At 39.7% G+C, this 12,629-nt stretch overlaps 1 protein-coding gene across 1 annotated transcript; it reads right to left on the minus strand.

The window, feature by feature from the left end:
• Positions 1-1,250: 1,250 nt before the first annotated feature.
• camlg (calcium modulating ligand) lies at positions 1,251-11,376 on the minus strand. Its single transcript, XM_050040924.1, has 4 exons — positions 11,085-11,376; positions 8,023-8,498; positions 7,708-7,773; positions 1,251-5,061 (listed from the first exon to the last, which is right to left on the minus strand). The coding sequence occupies exons 1-4, from the start codon at positions 11,236-11,238 to the stop codon at positions 4,870-4,872; spliced, it is 888 nt and encodes a 295-aa protein (XP_049896881.1). The 5' UTR covers positions 11,239-11,376; the 3' UTR covers positions 1,251-4,869.
• Positions 11,377-12,629: the final 1,253 nt, after the last annotated feature.

Consider the following 12,629-nt stretch of genomic DNA (forward strand, 5'->3'; position numbering starts at 1 on the left):
TGGTATTATGCACACACAACAAAGCCTATACAGATAATATTACATAGAAGCTATACCCTCAATCACAGTCATACAGTTACAATAAAACTTCAAATACTCCTTAAAAAATACCCCTAATGTTTTGTTTAAAATATTTTTCTGGTAAATTCCTAATGAGATCAGGTAAACCATTCCATAACTTCACAGCACGAAAACAAAACATCCTATACCAGTTACAAGCCTAGTTCTGGGTAAAACATAATCACTTGTGCTTCTGCTCTTGTGCTGACTAAATGTCTGTCTTTCACTTGCTGGAACCTGCTTATCAGCAGTCTTGGCTTCTTTTTAACATGTAAGTTATGAAATAAGTGAAGAACATTTCTAGCTATTATATCGCCTGATATACGACCACTCTAGTATTTTGTATCACTCTTCAATAGGAGTATCATTTGGACATCTAAGAATAATTCTTGCAGCCTTATTTTGCGCAGTTTGGAGTCTACTTATTTCTCCCACTCCAGCATTACCCCAAAATTGTGTTATTCAGTGTTTATATTGATGTAGTTGTTGCCCACAGTCTCCATCTTTGACAGTGGGAGGTGCCTTACAGGCTAATACACACATACTGTGGGATTGATTGCAGTGTCATTTTATTGTTTTTCAATGGCCTCACCTAAAAAGGTGTTATCTATATGCATTTTGGAATGTTCTTTGTTCCTTCACTTTACCTGATGAAGATCTGAGGACTGAAACGTTGTGAATTTAAATAGTTTATTGTCAGTAATAGGACAGTGTGCAGGAATTCTCTTACTCCAACGCACCTGTCAACAAGCTAATGAAGGTGTGCATGAACCTCCACATTCGAGCATATAGGCCAACATCACAAATCTATCAGCTGTAAATCCCACTGTTTGCTCAATTAAAAAATGAAAGCAAAATTATGATTACAGTGAAATCTAACACTCTTGTCTTCCTTAAGATATGGCTGGGTAACATGGTCAACATCAGTACCACAATGTTAAAGGAGAATTAATGAATATTTCTACAGTATCTATATATATATATGTTGATAAGTATCATGTATGCAAAATGTTGTCCAATAATCAAATTGATGTTCATCAGATAAGACATTTACAAACCATAATACAGAATAACTGCCCAGATCCAGCTGTCCCCTCTAAATAGGAATATGTTTGATAATGCATTGGAATATAGTGAGACTGAAATCTGTGCATGGGCTGTACTGAAGAAAGAAAGACAAACAGAGAATGTCACACAAGTAGTATTTATTTGGTATGAATTGTCAGTTTTTTCATTCCTGTATGTTTTTAATCAGAGATTTTACACCATGTCAACACTGACTTTGTTACTGAAGTAAGACACTGTAAGAGCCATTATAAACAGTTATTCTGTAAACGTTATCAAAAACAATCAAGTAGGTCAGACAAGTCGTAGGATAAATCACCAAATTATTTACATGAAAACAAGAAATTCACATTAATAAATTAATTTGGATGAAATCAAAAGTATGGAGAGAGGACATTACAGCACAGAAGTAGAGAGTATACAGTATATGAAGGATTTATGGATGTGGCTCCAAACAAAGCAAAGCGGGACACATCACCAGAATTACTCAACACAAATAAGCGCACAAACTCCCACTGTCCCACATATATTTGCAGCGACAGCACTTTCCAGTAAAAGCCAAGACGCTCTTGTCTAACACACGTTCTGTTACACTGTATGAAGTTTACTGCGTTTTTAAGCTCACAGCCGTGCAAAATAATACACTCCACATTCAAGGACTAAATGCTTCTTCTCACAGCTGAGAACTAAGGAGGAAAACGTGATCATAACATGGGTGGACCCTTCTGAACACTGGATGACAGATCGCAAAAGAAGATAGGACTTAAAGCATGCCTATGAGGAAATCTGTCGCAACACAAACACACGATTTGAATCCACCAATTAAACAAGAGTTCAGGTTCTTAAAGGAATACGTCACCCACAATATGGCCATAGATTAGTTACAGACTTAGATTATACTGCAGGAGCTGTGTGAGAGTTTGTGAACCACTGTTTTGATATATAGTTTTGCTGCTGTTAAACGTGGACACCAATCAATCAATAAATATCTTCGCTGTTTTCTGTGGAGGCGTGAGAGGAAATTCAGGTTTTCTTCAAGAATTGAAGGTAACACAGCAAGAATAACTGATATACACAGGGTCAATGTGTTGGTGAAGTATTCCTTTAAGACACTTAAAATCATCAGGAGCTGGATACTATTAAGTATTTAAACTACGGCTGCAGGTTCATGTGTGTAACTGTTCCTCATGTTTTGTGACCTAAAAATAACTTGGCGATCTCGAAAAAAAAGGAGTACTCTACTTTTCTTGCTAGTTTATGTTTACATGGCAGAGAGGAGGGCCATATGTGGAGAAAAAAAAAAAAGTCAAATCTCTTGAGTTTTATCATAGAATTCATGCAAAAAGAAGAAATGATTCACAGATTTAAGTCAGAATCCTGAGAATAAAGTCAGAAACTAATCTCACGTTTTTTTTAAAAAATGGTGTTAAACTTCCATGTAAACACTTTTCAAAGGAAACTTTTTGTTGGACCTTCGTGATGATTGCCATTTGGGACGCAACTGCAAAGCCTCAAGGTCGTCTGCCGCTTGAGGTGCAGAGACGATGATATTATGTACGAGGGGGAAAAAAGAAACCACCTGCCTCTGTCAGTCCTGATGATAATCCGTCTTAAGCTTTCTGCTCTAATCAGTCATCGACTATCAATCATAACGGAACGAGAGCTCCAGCCAAACCCCTTCACTCCAAAGTTGTCCTCAGTTTACTAACATTTCAATAAAGAAGTGGATTTTTTTTTCTTTATTAATGAGTATGCTTAAAAGGTTGCCTTTATCTGGCAGGCTATCAGTTACATGAAGGTTAGATTAAGGTTTTGAAATAGCATGACCTGAAAATGCACTGACCTCAACCTTGTCTGATGCACTGCAAGGCTGACTTACAGGAAAAACTTACTCATAGTGCTGTATATACTAGTTAGGACATCAACTACCTCCAAAGCCTGCTGAGGAGTGTGCTGCGTATTAGCTGAGAATATGACACCCCGCCCAGTTATGCAACATCTTTGGAGATTATTAGGATAGAGAAGGACTCAGGGCAGCTTACAGTAAATCTGTTCTTTAAAGCAAGACTATGTAATTTTTAAAGAATAAATAACACATTCATTTTCTCACAAATGAAAAGCTGACTTCATATATTATAAAGCAAACTGAGGGGTTCTGCAGTCTTATTGTGGCTCATTTTACAACAGGTATTACCAAATCAGTTCCCTAACTTATTTATTCCTTAACCTGTGCTACTGCTGCACTACATTTTAGCATAGACCATGCTCCTGTAATTGCCGCTTGTAGCCATAGAGGCCGCTGTTTAGCAAAAGTTACATAATCTCACTTTAAATTAATGGGTTCATTCAAACAGTTTGAGTTTTTGAAGTACAACTTAACAGCAGCTGAAAAGATGTTTTTGCCGCCCTCTATTGGTTTAACTTCTCACCTTGCTGCAGTGGTATAGAGGTGCACTCAGGATGTGATATGCTGCAATCCATTGTACGCGGAACTTGATAAAAAACAGCCTCCGACAATGAAAAGTGCAATGGAGCGGCCATTCAAGTCGGAATTATAAGTCGGAAACTTTTTCATCTAGACCAAGTTCGCCAACATAAACAAACCTGACGTCGCAGCACAATGGCAGAGCACATAGTGAACCTAAAGGAATGACATCTTTATCATTTATTTTACTTTTTGTAGTGTTTTCAGTAAGTGTTTTTACTGTTGTGAATCCGCTGTAACATCAATGCAGCTGCCATTTCCATTTCCATTAAGTTGACTGTTCTTCGCCGAAGTCTCTGAAGGCAAATGTATCTCCATCTCCATCTTCACAAAACAGTTTTATGCTATTGGCTGTGGTTCACACAATTAGCTCGACTCTATGCTATTTTAATGAGCAAAGAAGAGCGAGACTGTTGACTTATTTCATACACTGTTTGTCTTTGCTAGTGGCGCTGTGGTTTGTCTTCTGTAGATGCTTGTGAAGGCACATGGGAAGTCGGGAATACTGAGTTGGACTTAGTAACGCTTGACTTGCAATGGATTGCAGCATGAGTACGCTGTGATGTCACTACTGGGTGTGGTGACAGGTGCGACACACGTTAAATGTTCAACCAGAGAGGGCAGCAGAACACTGAGAGTTACTCTTTAAAGGTCCTGTTTTACGCATGTGAAGGGTTTTTCTGACGTAATGCACAACACTGGAAGACAGTTCATTGCATTGAACACCAGATTGTTTTTGACTATTTTGTATGATTTGGTAAACACTTGCATACGCATCAATATCAGAATTTTTAAGTTAATGATGTTATGTCGGTTTCAGAAACTGAGGAACTCCAGTGTTTCCCATTCACGAGTTAAATGGAATCTGTGGCTGCCAGACTGATGATGAACTGAAACTGGTGTTCGCTCTTGAGTATAACATTTTCCATTTTCTGTGCTCGACCTGACAAATAAATATCATTCAGCACGATAAATGCCACTGTACATTCTTCAAAGCCTTTCTGTGTCTCAGGTTCAGTCCAGAGCAAAAATGACTTGGAGATCTGTAACAAACACTGGACTCTGTGGTCACATGTAGCTTAGCATTAGTGGAATCCTGAAGCTGACGCGCGACCCTGATCATAAGGCAGCGAGGACTCGTTTCCAGACTGTCAACAACAAACATGTCAGCCGACAAATACGACCAAGCCTTGTTGCTATGGGGGACAGAGGGAGGGGAAAACAAGAAGGGGGGTGGGGTGAACCTCCATCAGGGTCCATCAGGGAGTCTCTGAGCCAATGAGCGTCAGGATCTCGTGCGAGAGGATAAAGGTGAAGAAGTAAACGCAGAGGTCGGCGAAGACGTCCCCCATCCTCCTGTAGGTGTCCATGGAGCGGTTGATGACCTCAGCGGGGATGCCGGACAGCAACAGGGCAGCGGTCAGCACAGTGGTCTGGGCCTTCTTCTCTACCTGGAGGAACAGGAGTATAATGCAAAGACACTGAAACACCTGGCTGCAATACATTCTCAATAACACCAATTCTTTAGTCAATAAAATGTCAGCTAATTGTGATAGACATAATACAAACATACGAAAATTGTGTTAAAAGAAGTTACTGGTAAACTTCCAGTGATACTTGGTGTGGGTGTAGCCAGCAGTAAGATGTTCGTGGCTACAAAGACTGGGCTTTCAGCCAGAGCACAAGGAAGTCAGAGCAATAGATCATGTCTGGATGGAACCCAACTTCTATCAAAACTAATGCACAATCTCCATAGTTATCGCCTTGCAGTTGTATGCCTCTGCGAACCAGTCAAGTTGCAATTACAGTTTAAATCCATGTCTCTCCAGAGTCACATGTAGCCATGACAGTAGACAATGTTTCACATATGTATGTTGCTGCACAGAAGCTAAAAATGCTACAACATGGATTCTTCACACACATCTTCAACCTGGCAGCACAGATCTACACAATCAACAGTTTCAAAGTGAGCACCCAAAATTAGTGTCACCAATTCTGACCAAATGTCTTCCCTTCTATTCCTGAGTTATTGTGTTTGTGACTTCATCATTGACTCCAAGTAGACGTTTGTGCCAAATATTGAGCCTGGTGTTAGTTCAGGCAGGACATGATGTCAAGCTCAGCTCACATCCCAGCTACATCAGCTGACCTAAAACAGCCCAATCAACTGATGGAGAAGATGATTGATGGAAAGGAGTCTGCTGACAGATCACATGATTCCTTTCTATGCAACCAATTAGCAAATCTCATTCAGAGCACCCTATTGAAACTGCTTTGGTCTGCCTACAACCTCCAACCTGCCCCACCACTCCTCTTCATATTGTGTCCGACTTATCAGTGTCATTTCTGTTTGTCATTGATGCTGCTCTGTTCTGTTACTGGGGGGTCTTTGCCACTGCTCTCCCTGCCTTAGGCTTTCCTTGTTTGCACATGGAAGGGCAGAGAGGTTTGCTCTCTCTGCCTTAGGCTGTCCACATATGCACACAGATGGGCGGAGAGGTGTGATTTCTCTGCCTTAGGCTGTCCACGTATGCAAACACACTGGCGGAGAGGTGTGCTCTCTTTCCACGTCGGCCTAGGAAAGGCAGAGGCCCCAGGACAGAGCCATACAGCCAAATATAATACTGCAAATGTAAATAAAGTTTTCTTTGACTAAGGTGGTCCTGATTGAACTGAAAACATTCCCTAAAGGTGTTCTTGAGATATCATGTTCACGTTAACCAGAATGACACTAAAAAGATTATCACTTCATTGTGCCAAATTTGAAGAAATTCCCTCAAGGTGTTCTTGAGATGCTGCAGTCACAAGAATGGAACGGACAACCTGAAAACATAATGTCTCTGGCCTTGGCTATCACTGCTGCTAAGTCAAAAAAGGAAAAGTGGAATATTAACCAACCAAATTAAACCTTGTATAACTTTTATCAAAACCGTCAAAGTATCTCTTAACATCGATAATTGGTAAGGGTGTTCCAGGACTGCTTCCTTCTTACCTATGGATCTACATCCTACAAAAAGTATAGGGAGTTACGGTCTTTGCTCCCAGGACTTATTTATACTAACGGTCCCTAAAGTCAATATTGAACTGGGAAACAGGGTGTTTCAGTGTGCTGTTCCCTCGCCTTGGAATCAGTCGCAAAATTACCTAAATCTTCAGTAGCTGGTTTCAGTGGATGCAGCTAAAATGATTTTATCTGACTGTGAATCAGGCAGATCTGGCTGTAGATGTTCTGAATGTTGACCCTTTGTTGGCCTTCTGATTGGTCTGCTGACCCACCAACCAGAGTGCTCCTCCCCATAGCAACAGTTGCTAACTTACTGGGGTTTGTCAAACACCGCCCCAGGCTGTGTTCTCCCGGGCACGTTGTTAATGGCTTCACGGGGAAACGCAGAGCTTTCTAGCTGGCAAACGCGGATAAATCAGTGAGTTATATTATTTTAACATGGTTAAAAGGTGTGCTTGGGGTGTCTGCAACAGTGACTCGAGATATCCAGAACGTATTCCCAGAGTAGCTCACGTTAGTGGCCATGGCTACTGTCAGACATCGGGACAAAACAGCGATTTTCACAAGTTTTCGGATATGTCATATAATGCCCGTTCACTCAACTGCAGCCACGTTTGTTCTCTATCACTGACACCACGTTTTGGACAGAATGATGGATTCAATTCGAATTACGAGAAAGTTAAATCTCCCGGTATTTTCCATTGTTTCCTGTGGGAATGAACGCCCCCCAGGCTTGGCTTGTCGAACCCAGCAACAGTAACCAAGGGGGGCGGGACCATGGGCGGGTCTTGACAAACGGTGGATTCTGCAATTTGTTCTTTGTTTTTATTTTAAATTGTTATATGTTTGTTTTATGTCTGCTACTGTGTTCTTTGTACTAGTGCCTATCTTGGACACAACAATCTTGAAAAAGAGATTTTCAATCTTAGTGAGTCTTCTACTCCTGGTTAAACAAAGGGTAAACAAAAAATAATAAAATAAAAAAATTGCAATACTACTTCTTGGAAATCTAAGGCAACACTGTTTGCATACATGTTAATTTTGAGTCTATAACAATGGAAAAGGGATTATAAAATATTTGATACAAACTCACCTTTGGAAAGTATTTGGACAACCCCATGTAGGCCAGTTCGAGGGTCAGAAATGGAGCAAATATCGACTAGAATTTCAAAAGAAAAATTACAAAACAATGTCATTTCTCTGGTAGTGAGATGCACTATTATTAAATGACAGAGCAACATGCAAAATATAATGACATGTACATTTTCACACCTAAAAGAATCTCTTGTTTTCATATAATGACTAAAAACTATCGTCAATATCAGCACTATTAAGTTTGAGTAAGTTGTCAGAGATAAAATAAGACCAGAAGCCATAAACGTGTCAAAATGACCGATAGTACACTCACCAGAAACTTGCAGACAAAAATCCGAACAAAAACAGCCAGGAGGATGCTGCCAATGAGTCGGAAGATTCTGAAGGGATCAAAATCCTCTGAGTCAGACCCTCCGTCCTGAGCCGGCTTCTCACTGGCCAGCTGACCCCGCAGTTTCATGGCGTCATCAAAACGTGACAGGTACTTCTGGAGGCCTCGACGTGGGGAACCGCTGATGTCGTCTGATGCCCGCTCCCCCCTTGGTCTCGGTCGGATCCCTCCCATGTCGTCGTCCAAAGAGCTTCCCAGAGAGCCTCCGAGTGGCTCACTGCAGTCTGGCAGGGGTGAGCCCCTCCTCTCTGGGGTGGCACTGTGGGAGCGGCTGCCGAGCGCTGAGGCCTCTGACATGAAGGGAGATGGTCTCGGGGAGGATGAGGACGACGACCATGGCTCCGTCCTGTCAAGGTCGAGGTGAAAGCGGGGTTCTGTCGGACGCCGGAGCGCTCCGGCTGAAGATGGGAGACAACATCAGTGACAAAGCACTTTGGTCAACATCTGTTGTTTTTATGTGCTATATAAATAAACTGACTTGACTTGACATCAGATGAATGGGAAACTGAACTATAAGTCAATAAGTTCAGGGCCTTTAACCCTAAAATATCGATCAAGTTCCTGTATTGGTTTGGCTCAATTTGAGATGGATCTATCCTTTCTGCCCCTGAGCTACAGGCGTAGTACAAAGAACTTCAATGGACAGATATTATCTATGGAAACTTGTTGCCATAGATAATATCTGTCCATAATATCTGCCATTTCTTTATCAACTAGTAAATCGTTTATTTATAATCCAAGATGACGTATTCTAAATCATTTGTTTTGTCCGAACCAACAGTCCAAAACCCCAAAAAGATATTAGATTGAGATATCAAATTTTCTATCATAAAAGATGAAGAAACACGCACACTGACAACATTTGAGAAGGTGAACCCAGATCATTTCTGGCAACTTTGCTTTAAATAAAATACTTAAAGATGGTTAATCAACTGTAAAAACTTAACATTAATTTTTGACTGATTGTTTTCACTCAGTGCCATCTTGAGTCAGTGGAGTCACAGAGGGACAGGACTGCCCATGGGAAGGTAAAAAGGAGAATGCTTTCTAGGGGCGATAGATCTTGTTCATCCTAAATATAAGTAGGGGCGGGAATCACCAGAAGATCCATGATACAATGTTATTGCCATTTAAAATATGTTGCAATATGCTGAGTATTGCAATAAAATATATTGCGATTTATTACCTTTTTCCAACTGTAAATTATGTCTCAGAAGAAAAACTTTTTTTTATCTAATAAGACAAACTTTTTTGCAGCAGCAAAATGTATCTACTGGACTGAAAAGCAATTGATTATATTATTCTAGTAGATTACCTAAAGTTAAATATATTTGTATTATTATTTTTAGTATTTGTAGTATTAATTATTTATATCATTATATCATATTATGGTTTTTCCCCCACACCTAAATATAAGTAATGTTAGCCATATTTAAGTTATGACATATTCACCATGGCTTATTAAACAACAAATATAAATGTTATATTAATTGTTGCTATAGAAAAATGTAGCCTGTTTCATTATAAAACGTCCTCTCCTGAAAATAGCATAAGTCATTAGTGGCCGGCCACATGATCTGGGAAATTAGCTGATCTAAATTAAGAGAGAGATAGCAAGCGCATGCATTAATGTGAGTAAAGCAGATCCGGGGAGGGTCTATTCACTGGACCTTTTCAGGGGCCCAGCCATTTCTGTGGGTGGCCCGGCTGCAGTGGGACCTGGTTGTTGCGGGTTTGAATCCCAGCTTGAGATAATGTGCCACGTTTATACTCAGTGGTGGATGACATATTCAGAACCTTAACTTAAGTACAAAATTCACACTGCTGAAATTCACCACTTCAAGTACAAGCCCTGTTTTAAAAGTAAAAGTACTCACTGTGTAATAAAATGTTTTCTGTCTGTATTTTACTATTACATGTAATGTTTTTGGATTAATGTTAGTGCTGCATTCATGTGTATGTTGCATTTTACTTCTGTAGATGTTTAAAGGAGAACACCACCTTAATTAAGAATTCCAATATGTTATTTCCATGGCCGAGGGAAGATCAATCAATATTTGTGACTTTCTCTTAAAGCCAGAAACCAGAGAAGTAAGGCTCAAACTAGTGACGTCTGGAGCTTCTCCCTAGATAATGAATGGGAGACAAACTTCTGGCAGATTGTTTTCTTTCTTGTACCAGAATGAGCTTCATCCTACTGTAGTGTTCTCAGTTCTGACGCAGAAAATGCACCCGTGCACTCGTAACATTCCCCTGGGTGCTGTCAGTGTCATCTATAACATCTGACATCATTCATTGTCTGTGGAGCAGCTCCAGACTTTATACTCAATGACAACACAAATCAGATTTTTAGCACTCTAATTTTCAGATTTGAGAGACTTTTTCATTTTTACTAATATTTTATTTTAGTTTAATTTTGCCATGGGTGAAGTTCCCCTTTAAGGATGTACTGATTTTAACTCCTTTATGTACTGTTTGGCAGTTTAATATAATGCATCATTTCCTATGTGTTTTACTTAGGAGAGCCACTCATCTCTTAAAATTCAACTTTTAATGGTGTCAAGTAAACAGCTCTGTTTTCAGCTCAGTGACGATGCATTTTCCACCTCACACAGGAGGGTCCTAAATGGTTTATTTAGCTGAAGAAGCAGGAGCATTTTCTCAGCCCCTACATCAACACTTCATCCTTCAGTTTTAAGTAAAATAGAAATTCAAGATCACTATATTTGAAGATTTTTTGGCAGGTCAGGAAGGCTATGAATATGTAATTTGGTACAGTACTTGAGTAAATGTACTTAGTTACATCCCCCCTCTGTTTTATCTGCATATGATTAATGAAACAAAGATACTGTCTGTGGATAAAGGTAATTTGTTGACTCAAACAGCAGCAGTAAGATGAAACAGGTGTCAATATAACACGTTTCAATAGAGGAGACTCGCCTAACAGCACCGTAGTGTGCACCGGATCATTCACAACAACATACCGTTGTTTTCAGACTCGTTTTTAGCGAAGCCCACGATTCTGTTCATCCTGTCCTCTGAATTCATGAGCAGCTTTCTCCTCCGGATCTCTGCCCTCCTCTGCGCCGCCGACAGAGAGCCTCCCTTCTCCCCCTCGTTGGCCTCTCCGGACTCCATGTTGAAATAAGTTAGCGTCGACTACAAAGTATATTCACGATACATACAAACAATAGCGATTCAACGGCAACACAAACCGCCCCGCTGAATCAATTAAACGCTACAACACAACGCAATGGACAGTGCGCTGTCTGAGCAGAGGACGCGCGGTGATGACGTCACCATAGAGAATGACAGTGTAGTTTTGACAGGGTTTTTACAGCCCTCAGTGCTGACTGCCAGGAAACAGGCCTGATGACGCCTAGATGGTGGTAGATGCTTTGTGATAATACGCAGTGATTTTTGTAAACTATATCCTGAAACGTGCTCCCATTTAATTTGGTCTTCTACTTTTACATATGCATTATGGGAAGACTGTGACTGCTAAATGTAAAGCTGATTATCTCTATTATTTTACTATTAACTGCAGAAATGGATGCTGTGATTACTGTTACAAAGATTTAATGCTTCTTTCCTTAGTTGCCACTTGGACCACTACTCAAGTGAACCTCCTCCAACATGCACTCTCGTTTTTATCTTAATTTTAATTTATGTTACATTTGTTTTACTTTTGTTGTCATTTCCTGTTTGGGGCTGTTTTTGTTTTGTTTTTTGCTTTCTTGATGATTCATTTGTATGTGTATTACTCTGTTAAGATATGTTCCAGACCACACTGTATTGTAAAAGTTCATTCATAAAAATTAAAATATAAGTGTTAAAATAATTTATGACACATAAAAGACATGCATTCAATATCCTCCTGAGTGTACAACAGTATTAGCATCAAAATTTAAAGTTGTCATTATGCAGTATGGTCCATTTCAGACTTACAAAATTATAATTAGTGATGCAGCTTTATACACTGCTGTATCCCAGTCCATAGAATACATAATAATTTATTGGCTGATTCATATGTTGTATTAATAATATGAATCTTTAATTAAGTGTAAGTATAAACGTATCATGGGTCTCACTAGCATGTGCAAAGATTTACAAATGTACACATGGTATTCACAGATAGGGTTGGGAAAATGTTGATTACTGTTAATAACATCAAAAGCTGTGTTGATGCATCATTTTTTGGCCATTCTCCGTCTGGAACTACAATTATTCACAATTTACCAGAGGAGGGACAAAGCCAGTTTTTCAAATTAAAAGTCAGTCTGCAGTCCAAGTCCTGAACAGGTAATTATGTGCACCATCATCAAATTGAATGCCATTTAACAGAGCGACATTTAATTCATTTTCCTAGATAATGAATGCAATTTAGAATTTGTATTTATTGCTTTCAATGCAAAATGAGCAGGCATGCTTTGGTCTGTTTTCCCTGCGACACAGTTACATGTTAGAAACCTTTCCATTCAGCTCACGCAAAGTGAATGACTACTGAATTGATTCAAAGCACATCTTCT

Source organism: Epinephelus moara, chromosome 3 (genome assembly GCF_006386435.1).
Source record: "Epinephelus moara isolate mb chromosome 3, YSFRI_EMoa_1.0, whole genome shotgun sequence".
In the NCBI taxonomy this organism is placed as follows: Eukaryota; Metazoa; Chordata; class Actinopteri; order Perciformes; family Serranidae; genus Epinephelus; species Epinephelus moara.

What these genes read in the sequence shown, in the direction of transcription:
- camlg (XM_050040924.1), bottom strand. Translation starts at nt 11,238, where the DNA reads ATGGAGTCCGGAGAGGCCAACGAGGGGGAGAAGGGAGGCTCTCTGTCG. An exon ending in AAACGAGTCTGAAAACAACG is followed by an intron (nt 8,499 to 11,084) that starts GTATGTTGTTGT and finishes TCCCATCTTCAG; the next exon opens with CCGGAGCGCTCCGGCGTCCG. An exon ending in TTTTTGTCTGCAAGTTTCTG is followed by an intron (nt 7,774 to 8,022) that starts GTGAGTGTACTA and finishes TTGAAATTCTAG; the next exon opens with TCGATATTTGCTCCATTTCT.